Genomic DNA, 15,689 nt, shown 5'->3' with positions numbered 1-15,689 from the left:
TAATCGATCACATCAAGCAACTATATCAGTTTGTCTGGATCAATAAACCATTGATCGAATGTAAATAGATAGATAGATCTAGTTCTCTTTTCTTATCCTTTCAAGAATATTATTTTTATTCACCTTTATATTTGTTGATAATTAAAAAATGCTTAAAATTTTCTTTTTATATTTAAGTAATAAAAGAGTGTGTAGGCTAGATATAGAGTAAATAAAGAATTAATTTTTTCGGATGGATACAAAAGCATTAAGACTCCAAAACTATTTTAGATAATGAGCTTGACATTTGTGCTAGTCCTCCAAAAAAATAGGCCCTATCAAGTTTGGCCACAGCATCAAGTTGCTCAATTCAAGTTTGAAATCAATTCGCCCGTCAAACTATTTGCTCCAAACGAAACACTATTGAGTTGTTTACTCTAAGTCACTGCACCGTCAAGTCAAGTACTTCTTTCTTTTCTCTCTATGTTTCCTGCATGAAGTGGATTGAACATAAAGCTACTGCTAAGAGTAGTCAATATTTTTCTATAATTATGTTAAATAATTAGATCAATCTTTTCATCTGAATAGGTTAGCTCTGACGCACTCGATGTAATTTATCTTCATAAATATCTAAACCCTCAACCTTTTCATAAGAGAAACCAATTCTTATCAAATTTTGACCATGCTTGTTTATATGTACAAGAGGAGATTTATCCTGGGCTAAGCTTTAAAGTTTAAACCCTAGCCGGCAATTGGAAGCCAATGTCACCAAGTTAGTATTTTGTCTGAGCCAACCTTGTGCAGGTCAGTTCGATGCATGCTCCTTGTATATTAAAATTATTATATGTGCGTAATCCCAAACGGTGTACTCGGATCTATCCACCACCGAAACTTCGCTCAGCAGCACCTGGGCAACAGTGGGACTCCACAGCTCTGTGGCATCCAATGCCATCTCTATCAAGACAGTTAAATAAGAGCTGCCAACTGAGCCAAATTTGAGCATAAGAATTAGCTCACCAAGCACACCCCCCCACTTCCTTTTATTGATTGATCTCTTCTTTTCTCTCCTTCCTTTTCCCTTTGGAAACAGCATCACATGCATCCTTCAGTCGAGACAAATTAGAAGGCAGCTTTACCTCTCCCCAACAACCATGGCCTAACAATTAAGTGAATGAAAAGCATCTACATGATGATGCCAGATCATGCAAGACTAAAGTCCTTTTTGGAACCATCTTTGATCACTGGTGTCCTCCTACTAGAGCACAAAAAGGAGCAGGACTGTGGGTATCTGAAGAAGCTGTAGCCAGGGGACTGGGACAGTGTGGTCCTCAAGGAAAGACCATTACTTAGGATTTCTCGTAAGCTGTTTATAAAATTTATGCTAACTGGGTATACCAGAGGATGGATGAGACATTCGAGTTTTTGGTGGTCGACAGTTTGTCTCTCCTCGTCGGTTATTTATCATTTAATTAGGGGCACCATGATTTACTAAGTCCTTCACGTATAGAATAGATTGAAATATGAATAATTATTCTTATTTGTTACGAATTTATTCTAGAAATAATTATTTTTATGTTTCACTAGTATTTTAGAATATGTGTATATTAATTACATTTGATGTGATATAAAAATATATAAATAATATTTTACTTTTATTAAATTATAATAAATACATTTTGATTTGATATACAGTAAATTGATAGATAAATTAATACAAAATATAATTTTAATGAATAGTATTTATATTTTAAATTATAATTATTATAATATTTAACTGTTATTCTAAAATAAAATATTATATTTTAGAATAAAAATAATAATTTTGAAGTGAACGAAGGCTTAGTATTTAAGGGAGCATCTAAGAAATCATTAGTTTAAAGTTAAAAATAATATCATATGAACGAGGATAAGATTGAGTACATATTATTTATCTCAGACCCAACATTGGCAAGAGTCAATAGAATAATAGTCTGGACTTCTGGCGTTTTCTTGCATTATTTTTGATGATTAATTTAGGATTAAAACTGTAATTATGTATCATCTAAATGATAAATTTTACCAGATGGGCATGAACTTTAGCCATCAACTATCCTTGTCATTTTTTTGCGAGACCAAATATCTCTAAAAACTCTCAATTCTAAACAAATAACACTAGCAGTGGTAATATTGCCACCAAACTTAACCAAATTCTTTTACTCATCACTGAGACATGGACCAAATTATAAATATTGGCAATTAATTTTTTTTATTACTGATTGATTAACCATTATAATTTAGTTTAAATTACAGGGTAGTAGAATAATATTAAGTTTAAAATAGTAAGTTAAAATCAGACCAAATTGATATATATATATATATATGGATCATATATATGAATTTACCAAGATACAAAATTATTACACAATTATAGCATCGCAGTAACAACATGATACCACAAAATTCAACAACCCCAACAAGTTCGTGCAACTTAGTAATATCAATAACAATTAATTAGAAAGGCCATAAATTTGAGATGGAAAATTACCATAATGTGGTGGGGATTAGAAGATATCGAGGATTTCGAGGATAAATCCATTGCAGAGGGGGCAATTACCACGGCTAACCCAGAGCTCCCTCGAGCAAAGACGGCAGAAGGTATGGCCGCACGGGATAAAGGCGGCACCTTTGTGCCTCACCATGCACACGCAGCACACGTGATACATCCCTCCGCCGGCGCCGGTATCCTCCTCCTCCTCCTCCCCGCCTTCCTCTTCCTCCTCCGCCGCCGCGGCCGACGTCTCGGCCGTCGCATCAGCAGCGAACTCGTCGTCGTCTCCTATGCCGCCGCTGCTCCATTGCCTATCTGTTTGCTCCAGTAATGCCATTAGGGATACCCTCACTGGCTGCTCCTCCGCTTCCGACGCCGGCGAGGATTCATCTCCTACGACGGGGGCGGCGGGGAAGCCGGGAAGTGGGGTGACCTCGTCGCTGGCGGGGCGGATGGAGAGGGAGTGGGGGAGGAGGCGGTTACGGGTAGGGTTAGGATTGGGGTTGGGGTTTGAGTGGACGGAGGAGATGAGGTCGGGATCCGAGATTGGAGTGGCGGAGGTGGTGAAGGCGGCGCCGGCGCGGCGGAGGCGGAGGCGATCCTTGAACGACCTCCAGTTGGTGATGTTTGCTCCGCCGGCGGCGACGGCGTTCTGCTCCTCTCGGATGATGTCGAGGAGGGTCCTCCCTCCTTCGGAAACCGGCTTATCTCCGGGGATCGCAGGATCTAGAGTTTCCCCTCCATCATCGTTGTCGTCATCGTCCCGGACCTTGAGGAGATCACGGAGATTGGAGGAGTTCACACTCGAGAGCTGATTCGAGAGCGTCATGCTTCGCCGGAACTCCCTCCGTTCCATCCCCTCGATTCGATCCAATCTCCCTCCAATAAATCAACAAAAGTCCCTACCAAAAGAGCAAAAACGAAAAATCTAAGGATTCGCGGTTCTCGAACCGATCAAGGGCCTCAAAACTCCTCCTCCCTTTCTACATCAAGGAACCTCGAACCGAGCCCGGAAAACCAAATCCAACACACCCAAGAGTAAATCCACGCCCAATTCGGCAGGCATCGGAATCTTCCGTATGCGACAGAGCGAAGAGCAGAAAGATTCTCCACCTTTTCACCAGAAGAATCGAAAAAAGTCAGGAAATAACCGCCATTAGAGACAAAAAGGAAGCAAAGGAGAAGCCTTTGGTGTCAGGGGAAAGGATCAAAAGCTCCTTACCAGGGTTTCTTTCCGCTCTTCTTTCCTCGCCGTCTTCTCGGGAACGGAGGGGAGAGAGAGAGAGAGAGAGAGAGAGAGAGAGAGCGAAAGCGAGAAGCGGATGAGGGAGGTTGGAGTCGTTGGTCCGGAACAGGTCTCCCGCTATTTGAAACGTCCGTTGGCGTAACGGTCATGTAGTAAATTATCGGAATGACCTCGGGACTTGGGATTTGTAACGGATCGGACGAGGGTAGTTTGGGCATAGTAATAACGACAAGAGGCTAATTTCTTGGGGAAAATTCTAACCTCCAATTATTATTATTTTTTTAAGAAAGATTGTAGGCACAAATACACAAAATAAGAGGAAAATAGAACATACATCTTGCTTATTATCATAAGCATGATAACAAAGAGAAACAAGATATTAAGTCAGAAGGTACAAATAAGATATAAAGAGAATATAGCTTGAAAGACCTAAAATTAGCGTGCCATTCATCGCAATTTATCAGGTAGTTTCATGGATCTCTAATAGATTGGAAATGAATCTCCAATCTACATCGGACATACAATTTGAAAATAGACGATAAAAAAGAAAACATAAATGTTGGCCAAAGAACAAGAGGGCAACACCCTCGATGAGATCGAGGCTATCGTTGGCAACGAGGGAGCACTGAGGATGGAAGGGATCAATTGAGGGGAGTGATGCCGACTGAGATCAATGGATAATGGCTGGGGACAGCAGCGAGAATGGAGCTATAGTGAACATGAGAGTGAAAGTGGCTGTGAACAAATAACAATGAGGAAGCAATGTCAGCTAGCAGGGTTGAACAATGGCGACAAACTGAGAATGGTAGGTGGAGTATAGTAACGAAAAATACGACAGAGTAAATAATGAAGATAGGGATGGAGAACGGTGCAAACGATGGTTGACAAGAGCAAGCGGTAAGGGAGAGGCAGATGCAAATGATAAGAATAAAAAAGTAACAAGAGAGAAAAAGGTTTAGATTGAAAGAAACAAAAAAAAGAAGTAAATAGAAAACGGAGGGGGAAATGCCTCTGCTCTCTCCCCTAACCACTCGGGCTAAGAGAATGGAGGGAATGGGAGGAGATCTCACCAATAGTAAGGGTGAACTCTTTGAAAGAGGAAAAAAAAAATCTTATAGCAAACCCTAGCAAGTTAGGAAGGGCACAGGTAGTAGGTTTTACTCCTTATAGCTCGCGGAGTTACGTATGACAATTTGGGCACAAATTGGATAATGGGATGTAATAAAATCTAGATATCTAATTAATTTTTTAAGAGAAAGATTATCTAACTAATTATTCGATCCAATGATATGGACATTTAAATGTTTTATTCTTGATTAACAAAAAAAAAACATATAGTTTAAAATCCTGAGCCTTGACAGCTATCAACGAATAAAGGTTTCTCCAAGTAAGACAAGGATATAATGTGCAAAAGTATTTTTAATTTATTAGATAACTAGTTGTAACCCACAATTTAAATTATTAGTTAACATACAAATAATATATTATATCTTTAATCCCATACATGATCAGATATTAAATAATAAGATGTGTGGCCCATTATACTATAGCAGAATATATACTAGAAAATAGAATAAAAGCAAGCTGACCAGATAGAGTCCTAGTCCAAATAAAATGGGTTTATTACGTAAAGACCCAAATAATTATTTTTATTTTTATTTTCTATTTTTCTAATGTGGGAGTAAACCATCATATGCGACACTCAACAATCTCTCATTTTACATGTAAACCCTCGAATCTAATATACTATTCTTAACTAAGCATTATGACCAATTCTTCTCTTGTCACTCACCGGTCTCAAGAGTTTAGGTCTTTAATGTCATCAACAGCTCTTCATGAGTCATGATGAACCCATATTATAAGTCAATTCTACGTATCATTGTCCTAAACGAGGATTCTTGTTCCATCAAGTGTAATTGAACTTGCAGAGTAATCCTATGTATTATGATCCTCGCTCCATCTGAGTGTAACTGAGCTTGCATTATCAATCTCGCATATATAAACTCAATCTAAAAGATTTAGCTTAATTAGTCAAATCATATACGAATACTACGTAATATGACTCATTTACAAAGAGACCGTATGTCCATCAGAGTTATTAAATTAGAATTATTAAACCATCGACTCTGATATTACTTGTTAGGAGATACGAGAGTCATAGTTAAAAGTGCAACAAAGGTTAACGCAAATATTAAAACTCAACTTTTAAAAAAAAAAACTTTATAAGTTATTAGATGAAAACCCAAAAATATATATAAACTTTATTCACCAATTACAATAAGAAAACAAAACAGCTCACAAGAAAGTGTCCAATGGCATCCATTGGTTTGTATACCTTTTTCATCTCAATTATGACAATATATAGGGCCAATGCATGCATCTATTACATATGGGTGGGGTCTCTGATGGGATGTGAATGACACTGGTCCCTGTGCCTCTCTATTGTCTTAGATGCATGGGACCCATCTGATAAAGATGGTGAATTGATGTCAACCTAAAGTACCATGCAAACCTTATCTTCTTCCTCTTCTTCTTCATGTTTGAAGACAAAAATGGTAGGGAGAGAGGTTTGAGGTGAAACTACAATCCGGCAGCTTCACCAAAATTTAGGCAATGTAATTGAAGTCTCCATCATTTTGTTTGAAGTTTTTCTTCTGACTGGTCTGCAGAAGTATCTTTCTCTCATTAATTATGGGATAGTTTGGAACTTTACTTGTAGTATATGGAAGTGTCCATCTCCATACATAAAGACAAAACACTCACATTTGATGGACATTAGTATCAAAAGATTAAGAATTTTTTTTAAAAAATTTATCAAAATTATTCACACTCGATTATATATGAATATGTATCATTCAATCCCTATATTTATTTTTAATGCCTAAAAAACTTTGAACTAAATTTAACCTAACAATGGCGAAAAAAGAATATTCTTTTTATTTTCAATATAAAAACTAAAAAAAATAATTCTCCTTATCTGACTTTAAAAAGCTGGGTTCCATTTTACTTTTTATCTTAATCTTACAAATTTTACTCAATGATATTAAGTTAAATTTGCATCTATAGTTGTTTTAACTCATCCATATAGTTACAGGAGTACTAGGGTCAATGCCATTTTAAGATATTAAAAGTAAAATGCAGTGCTTGAATAATAAATATCTATATAATAAGGTGTGAATGATAATAGATAAATCCCCTAAAAAATTACTGACGACATCAATGTTACGATTTATTGTCACATTATGTTTTCTATTTTGACGGAAAAAAATAAAATAAAGAGCTCAACCTTGGACTCATTCAGTGTGCAAATCTAGCTTGCTTATTAATTCTTAGCTAAAGTCTAAAGACATGCCTTCGTATGGGACCCAACTAAGTTGAATGCTTGAACTCAATTATGATCCATTTTAATCTTGAATTATTTTGCATTCCATGTGGGAAAGTTCCAAGTTCTCTTCCTAAATGCTAATACTTCAACAAATTACTCCCTGGTGTCAGAACAGAAATATGTAATAGAATTTAACAAAAGAAAATAAAAGAGTGTTTGTAGAAAGGTAAAATGAATTGATCTGAAAGTTCTACAAAAATGTGTAACAAAAAGTAACAGGATCATTTCTGAATCTGACCAAAAATACAACACTTCTCTACGAGACTAACCTAGGAGGTTGAATCTGTAAACTGCTCCATGAATTCAAGTTTCATTCTATCAACTAAGAGAGTAAGAGATGAGGAAATTGGTATCAGAAAAACACAAATGGCTTGTAATTGACCCCCTCGTCAAATATGGGGGCTGAAAAGCTCAGCAGGACGAGCATACCGAGTTTCTGAACTCAAATGCTTGTGATCCTTTTGTGATAAATAAGAGAGAAAAAGGAAAAAGAAAAGAGAAAATTGGCATGACACAAGCCCAGGAAAAATTGTGAGACCATTTCAAACTCAAAATCCCTTTCTGTCTCCAAAAATATACTACTCCTCTCAAGAGTCAGAATCTAATGAGACTCCAATCTCCCCAACAGCAACCTTTCTTTATGCAGCATTTCCAAGTCCTTTTCTGCTTCCTCTCTGCAAATTTGATGGCAAGAAACAAGATGTTAACCTTGGACCCTTTCATAGAAGAGGATGTAGGCCTCACTCTTGAGGACTTCGGACAATGAAACCTCTCGGACATGTGAATCACTAGCATAAAACCAGGAGGGCGAACTAATAGCTTTCTGGGCCCGGCCTCTTATCCTCTCCCCTCTCACATATGCAACATAATGCCCTCCTCCCATGCTACCTGAATGCTCCACCACTCCAATCAGGCGATAAGTATATTTCTCTTTCTCCCTACATCTGAAAGATAGACAAGAAAATATAAGCTCATTTGCTTGCTTTCAATGCTGATGCATGAGTACAGTAATCCTTAGTTGAATAAGAAAATATTAGTCCATGAAACTTGACGAGGCATGACATGCCGAAGTATCAAGTTCCTTTGATTTTCACATGAGCAATTAAGTTTAGAGACAATCTACGAAGGCCATACAGGCAGCCAACTTGTTACTATGGCAAACGGTCATTCTATTCAAGTCACCCCATATCCCTCACCACAGAAAGTGGGCATAGTATATGTAATCCAAGAAAAATTGCAGAAGAAAACAGTTTTAAAGCAGATGTTACAACTAACTCACTCATATTTTACAGTAGAATGTTGGGAACTGCATGCACCGCAGTAGAAATGTAGCAAAATCGGCAAAAAAAAAGCAAAGGAGCAAGAACAAATTAAACATCCAAACCAATACACCATCAGAAAAGTAATCCTCGTCCTAATTTGAAACTGCGCTATTTACTAAAAGGCATCCATATTGTTAGATGAGGGATGAGTATATTAAGTATAAATGCATATAGTTAGATGACGAATGATTATATCCTGGAAGATTAAGTATACTTATAGATTTGTCTTCCTGCTCTCAGTTCTCATCTTTAAAGCATAGCCGTCAATCTAAATATATTAATTATTTACTACCTAAATCCATGACCATATAATAATTCATAAACCACAAAAGTATGCAGATTAGCATGTGTCATTGATGCAACTGTATATACACTGCTGAAGATGATGCTCTATTTGCAAGAGGAAGTATGCGAACAATCAGTCCATCTGTGCTAGAATTGTGTCTTTATAACTTCCGTGTAACAAAGAAAGCTAATAGATCTGATTCACATCTTCCTATTGTGTTTTCTGTCTCAGGAGATATGCTTGATTACCTTGCAGTCAGTCTCTATTCCTAGCTGATGTTACAATGACATAAGGTACTGCCATGAGAATATTCTCAATTTCGTATGCTCCAAATCTAGCGTGCTCCATTAGAGTCTCGCTTTCACACCCTTCCTCCATCTCTCCTGTGAAGTTAAGGATATGATACTGGAGAATTTTCTAAAACCTGCTATCTGTCGTCACAGATTGTGATCACAGATAATGTGGCATGCAAACACTTAGTTTGATAACAAATCCAATTAAAATGCAGTCAAATGCCTTGTGAAGAATGACCTGTCTATTTTATGGCTTCTATCCCAACAGCATACTCTAACCTCACACATGTAGAAATAAGAAATGTCATGGAAAAGCATTTCTTTTCAAATAATATAACATGCATATAACATCAGCTGCTTTTCCCTGTCATCAAGCAGTACATGTTCATAACATTGTACAATTTGAGCTCTGTGGTACATCAGCAATTTGTGTCAATTTATACAATTCAAAACTGTTCTATAATATCTCGTCAGGTTCTAAATACAGATCATAACCAAGATTGGTAGAGAACATTGCTTATCAGAATGTTGCATGAAAATAGCTACAGTAAGGACAGGCAAAGTCCTAATTTCCTCTTCTTAGGCAAAAATGAAGATATACTTCTAAGAAATAAAGACAAGAAAATTCAGCAGATATCAGCTTATGAGCATATAGCCATCAATAGAAAAGGCAAGAACTAAATCTTAGAACATAAGGGTTGATATTAGAAGGCTAATAGTCTTTAATAGTGTTGAGTACCTGGGGTCCACAAATGGTCTTATATCAAGCATCTCCTGGAAATTAACATGACCTTTCAATTTAGTCAATCGACCACGAGCATCTTGACTAAATCTCTTCAAATGAATTGTTAAAATAGGAGGTGCTTTACTGATAAGGAACCTTTTCATTGCATCCCTCATAATCTTTCTCCTTCCATACTTGTCATCCTTGTTTCTGTTATCTTGTCGTGAACATGTTTTATCTAATAGCCGCGATCTGCCCTTCCCTTCTTGATTGACTGCATCAACATTATCATTCTCATGGGCACTTGACAGGCGTAACTCTTTACAATTGGGCAAACAATTAGAAGAAGCCTCCTCGCCACATCCAGCATCTTGCGGATCATCTATGCTGCATGAGATATTTTCTTTCCTGCCTGAACACTCTTTATTGCTAGATATTACCTCCTCATGCTTGATATCAGAACTGCTAGGTCGTTTACTTAATGCAGGGTTTAGTAACTCATTCTTCTCCTCTCCAGCTTCTCCGCTTTTCAATCTCTTACTCTCTGATTGTCCTATTTGCACAAGTGGAATTTGAGGAAATTTCCCTTCTGCATTCAGACCACTAGTCATTTCAGCATGCACATCTATGTTTGTACAGGTAGTTGTCATCTTACCATGGCCTAGAACTTTCATTTCAGAAGAGTTGGCAACCTCAACATGTAAACTTGATGAAGCATTTGGAACTTCATTTTCATCCAACAATGACTTCACAGACTCTGAATTTTCAGAGCTTGCAATGTCTTGTCCACAGGCTTCTCTCTGCTCCAAGCAATGGCCTGATAAAACCTCAGAACAATGCTCACAGTGCCACGCATGTTCATCAGTTAGAAGCTCTGGCTTTGTGAATAATGCTAAGCAACTATCAATAGATACAGGAGTATTGCTATTATCCACCTCATCTTGATTAAGCTCGGTGCCACTGCTATTCCAGAACATCACATCCATCTCTTCACCCAAGCCAGATTCTGTCTTGGATTCAGAAGTAACTTCGGGCTCATTGAATAGGTCGCCAAAGCCATCGAAATCTACTTCTGCTTTTTCAGCACCCAGTTCAGATGCGGTCTCCATACTTGATTCTCTTACTGAAGCACCAGTTGGGAGCATATCTTGGGGATTCTGAGAAGATGATGCTGTTCCATCTATCCCCTCGCTAGGGGCATCTAACTCTTTGTAAGGAAGCAAGATAACAGCAGAGTCTTGTACATAAGAAGGAACTGTATCTCCAATAAAGTTCTCTCCACAAGAATCTGAAGATACTACCTGCTCCTTAGGGCAATTATCAATCTGAGACTCTGAGGTGACTTGTACATCATTTTTGGAACAATTTCCAACTGGAGACTCGGCGGTGCCGTGTAAATTATACTCATTTTGATGGACCTGCCCACCATCAATAGAATCTCCGCAAATTTGAGATTCTGTATTAACAAAACCTGGTTGAGCAGTGGGTTCAAGATAGTCCAACCACCAGAAAGCATTCTCCCTGTTGCAAGTATCATTTTCTCCTGGATTTGTTACAGAAGCAAATGACTCACTGGACTCAGAGGGCTCCTCTCGTTTCTCAATAATTTTATCTGCTTCTGAATCTGGTATAATGGACTCACTGCACTCTGCTGGAGACTGGTCCGTTACAGGAGATTCTCTGGGACTTGCCTTTTCTCGAATTCTACGGCTTCTGTTTTTGTCTCTTGTGGACGGCTTATTCCTCTTAGGCAGTGGTGGAACCTTTTTGGATGGAGGCTTCTTTGAAGGAACTGGCAATGACAGATCAAGAAATGGCTCATGGACTACTGAAGTATGTCCACAATCCACACAAGACACGGTACTAGACAGCTGACCTCCAAAAATGGAGTCCATCATTGTAGCTGCAGAACTTGAAGTACTCTTCTCTTGTTCACTGGAAGAGTTCTCTAATTTCCGTGCAGTTATTTCTTCCATAGACAAGCCATCTAGCAAGCAACGAAGCAATTCATGGCTATCTTGCTGTTGATACCCCCTGAACTGTGGAGCCTTTGAGCATATGCTTCCAAAAAGATTTTTTGGACTCAACACGCCCTTAGAATCGTCTGCACCGCTTGTTTCCAAGAAGAACTTCTTCAATGCCATAGTAAGGGGTCCAATAGATCTATCTAGGCTCACCATATACTCCCGCAACATATCAATGGAGAGAAGATTCTGCAAGATTGAATTAAAGAAACAAGTGTTTCCAAGGTTTGACAAGCCCCTGATCACGTAACTGTTCACACTATCGACAGCCAATGGTTCATGTCCATGTTCTGCCGCTTTATCATCCACTGTCGATCTAGCCTCTCCATCAGATATCCACTCCGGTATCTCAATTGGGACCTCAGAGTTGCACGAAAAACACCAGGTAATACTCAGGTCATCAAACCGCACAGCCCAACAATGACGATCCTGCTTGGCATGCCGGCGTGCATGGCCATAGGGCACGGAATCATTCACGCCACCCCCACAGAAATAATGACCACAGTCTAAACAAACCCAGACGTGATGTGGTTCCAATTTCTCCTCAGATGGCTTTGCACCACCTTTCTTCTTATGCTGCTTACCCTTCTCCTTGTTCCCCCTCCTACTAATGGGTCCTTCTCTACAATGCTCACATGCAATTCCATCCTTCAAAGATAGGACTCCTAAAAGAACTCTACTCAACTGTGAAGTATCCATCGTATAGTGATTACACTGCTCTCTATCCTTCACCTGTTCATCTCCCACTTCACCCTTCGAATCGCTCGGCTCCGAAACAGCTTGAGCTGATCCGGCCTGCGATCGCTGATGAATTTTACGGGGATTACGGGACTTTGTTTTCATCCTCTTCCCCATCGATTAACACAAATAAAAGTCGAATAACCGAATAAATAAAAGAATTGACGGGAAGAAAGACGCCAACTTTGGGGAACTGAAATCTACGCAACAAGAATAACTACGAAAACAGGAAAATTAGGCAGAGATGAACAAAACCCAGATGGGAAATCGCGATCTGACGAGGACCCAAATCGTGGTTTTCACCCTAGAGCAAAGAAATCATTAGATTATCAGAGGTAAGAAGCGAAAAAATAGTCGTCGACTTTACCTCGAAAAAGGATTTGGAGAGTGGATATATAGAGGTTGGAATCGATTTCAAAGTCGGAGAAGGATCTAGGATTCGAGAAAGAGAGAGAGGAGATGAGTTCGTGGTGCTTTGCCTCTTCCCACCACTGTACAAAATTGGGAGAAAAGGGCAAAGCCGAGAGGAGTTGGGAAAGGGTTTATCTTTCCTTTTATGGGTTTTTTTTTTTGGGGTACTATTTATTGGGCCGAGTCCTTTACCCTATCGGATAAACTTATCGGGCCCAATGTAGATAAAATCTCTCTATAAACTAAGTATCCATGTAATAAATTCTCAAAATAAAACAAAAAAAAAAAAAGACAAGGAAACTGGGAAGAACTTGATATTATTATTATTATTATTATTATTATTATTATTATCATTATTGCATTTAACAAAATTTAAAATAAATATTTGGAAAGTCTTTTTTGATCCAGAGAGAACTAGCGATGAGATCATGCTAATTTATTAGGCTACAAAACTCTGATCCCGAAATTGTGTTTCGAGTTCTCAAATTTTAACGGTATCGATTTAAATGAAGCATCGTTAAATTCTTATTTATCTCTAAATAAATATTCAATTAATATGTATCTTAAATATGTTAAAAGAAATACTCAAAAGTATGTGTCTGAATTAATGTGGTATAACTCCTAGTTAGCTACGCTTATTTTAAAATTTTAAATAAAATAATTTAAATTAATTTATAAAAAAAATATTATTTAATTTTAAATTATTTTAGTGATGTTATAATACTTAATATGATATAAAAAAAGTAATAATTTTAAGAGATATTTTCTCAAATGTCTATAATACTCTTTGCAAAGGATAAATAAAAAAAAAGAGAGAAAGGATAAGAGGATTGAAATTATGATTGCTTTGAGTTTTTCAAAGGCAAAAGGGTAATTAAGTTTTATTAATAAATATAAAATATTAGATAAAAGAGGAGAGAAGGTTTAAATAGGTTGCCCTAAACGGGTTTTGGAATAAATTATTGTTTAGTTATAAAACCAGTATAGTGCTCACTAGATTAATCTAAAGTTATGCCTAAACCACATCTAAATACCTTGTAAAAGTTCTTTTTAAATACAATGGCTACATAAAAATAATAATGAAAAAATAAAATATGCTTTAATTGATAATGTATCTTAAAACTACCAACAAGGAATGCTAAATTCTGTGAAGCAAATGTCTGAAACACCATTTGATTTTCCCAGATGGCGAAAGAGAAGTAGGAGAGATGCTGGGGCAACAAATGAGGGTCAAGATTATCAAGATCTAGGATGACTCATAAGAAGATGAACAGAAGCAGCAAAAAAATATTTATTCTTTTATTGACAAAAATATCACCTTTTCTGTCACATTATCAAGTTTAGATGCTCTAAAGTTTCTTAAAATTTCCTTTTATTTTAGAGATGAATGAACTAACTCACCTCTCTTTCATTTAGAGACTACCCAGTACCCACCCATGAGAGCAAGCTTAATGGAACCCTCTCTAACTTCAACTAATTAACATTCCAATAATAGTACCACCACTTGGACTCTTCCAACAGCACCTATTTATATATAATTATATACACATACTTCCATGTAAATATTTAACAACAACGAAGCAATATATGCATCGATCGCATCCATATAGAAAAGAAAGCAATCAAATTGAGATGGCCTCCGGCCTGGCCATCTTCCTCCTCCTCCTCCTCGTGGTGGCGCCGGAAGCCTCCTCCGGCATCTTCGTGCTCGGATCGGGCGGCGTCATGCAGCGGTCCAGGCCCGACCCGGACTACTTCGACATCTACTTGATCAACCTCGAGGACCACGGGGTGGCTCTCAAGTGCTACACGCGGTCCCTCGGAAAGACCCGGTTCCGGGAGAAGATCACATTGGCGCCGGGACTCGACCAGCGCCTGACCTTCCACCTGACCACCGATCCCATGGCGATCGAGTGCATGTACCACGACTTCCGAGGCAGCTACGGCCGAGGCATCAGGCTGCTCGACAACAGGTGGGCCGAGGTGGATTGGTGCAGCGCCAAGAATCGCGGCTGCGGCTACATGTTCCAGCACGGCTCGCTGTACATTTTGTCGACGGAAGGCCGGAAGCAGCTCGTCGGGAGCTTGCCGGCGCAGGACTGCCTGTACATGCTCTTTTTCCAGTGGGCCTGCAAGGAGAGGCCCCACCGCCACCGCCTCGCCGGACGGCCGGCTACCCGGTGGGCGTACATCATCGGCAATCTTGACGAAGCTGGTTGATCTCGATGCACGGTACGCATGCATGCATGCAAATAAATTGATCACATCGGATGTGTCATGTTAATCAATTTTGCATTAACGTATGTCTAATGTTTGGCTTTAATTGATTTGGATTATGGATCATAAATCTAACACCAATTTCAATGAAAAGTTGACGGAAATTGCTAAGGGCAATGGTTGGTTTGTTCAACATAGGTTGTTGTTGGTTTGTTATTGTAATTGTTGTTCATCTCAAAACCGCACTCCTTTATATAGACATGATCAACTTCTCTCCCTAAAAATTGCTCGTTTATATTATTTATATATATATATATATATATGTCCTCTCCCATTTAACAAGTAACAACTACTCGAGAATTAAATTTTAAGATGTCCGGCGGCGCTCTCGCGCTCCTCCTCCTCCTCCTCCTCCTCCACCTTGTCGTGGTCGTCGCCTCCCAGGTCGTCAACTCGAGCTCGTTCCTCGTCCTCTTGGAAAGCCACGAGAGAGACAGAATACATCTCCAATGCTACTCCAAGATGGTAGGAAGGTCG

At 38.6% G+C, this 15,689-nt stretch overlaps 2 protein-coding genes across 2 annotated transcripts; both read right to left on the bottom strand.

The window, feature by feature from the left end:
* Positions 1-2,347: 2,347 nt before the first annotated feature.
* LOC140785670 (uncharacterized) lies at positions 2,348-4,317 on the bottom strand. The gene is made up of 2 exons (XM_073133629.1): positions 3,729-4,317; positions 2,348-3,619 (listed from the first exon to the last, which is right to left on the bottom strand). Exon 2 carries the CDS (start codon positions 3,360-3,362, stop codon positions 2,520-2,522), a length of 843 nt encoding a protein of 280 aa, XP_072989730.1. The 5' UTR covers positions 3,363-3,619; positions 3,729-4,317; the 3' UTR covers positions 2,348-2,519.
* A 2,975-nt stretch (positions 4,318-7,292) lies between these two features.
* LOC140786911 (ubiquitin carboxyl-terminal hydrolase 2-like) lies at positions 7,293-13,053 on the bottom strand. The gene is made up of 3 exons (XM_073135625.1): positions 12,892-13,053; positions 9,778-12,828; positions 7,293-8,081 (listed from the first exon to the last, which is right to left on the bottom strand). The coding sequence occupies exons 2-3, from the start codon at positions 12,639-12,641 to the stop codon at positions 7,841-7,843; spliced, it is 3,105 nt and encodes a 1,034-aa protein (XP_072991726.1). The 5' UTR covers positions 12,642-12,828; positions 12,892-13,053; the 3' UTR covers positions 7,293-7,840.
* Positions 13,054-15,689: the final 2,636 nt, after the last annotated feature.

Source organism: Typha latifolia, chromosome 4, assembly GCF_019914945.1.
Source record: "Typha latifolia isolate L0001 chromosome 4, TyphaL0001v2, whole genome shotgun sequence".
Taxonomy (NCBI): Eukaryota; Viridiplantae; Streptophyta; class Magnoliopsida; order Poales; family Typhaceae; genus Typha; species Typha latifolia.
Note: the sequence above shows the minus strand (reverse complement) of the source record. Positions and strands in the feature narration are given on the sequence as shown.

Excerpts from the sequence above, each read along its gene's own strand:
- LOC140785670 (XM_073133629.1), bottom strand. The coding sequence starts at position 3,362 with ATGGAACGGAGGGAGTTCCGGCGAAGCATGACGCTCTCGAATCAGCTC.
- LOC140786911 (XM_073135625.1), bottom strand. The coding sequence starts at position 12,641 with ATGGGGAAGAGGATGAAAACAAAGTCCCGTAATCCCCGTAAAATTCAT. Across the intron at positions 8,082-9,777 it reads AGACCATTTGTGGACCCCAG|ATGTAGGGAGAAAGAGAAAT; the intron begins GTACTCAACACT and ends TCTATCTTTCAG.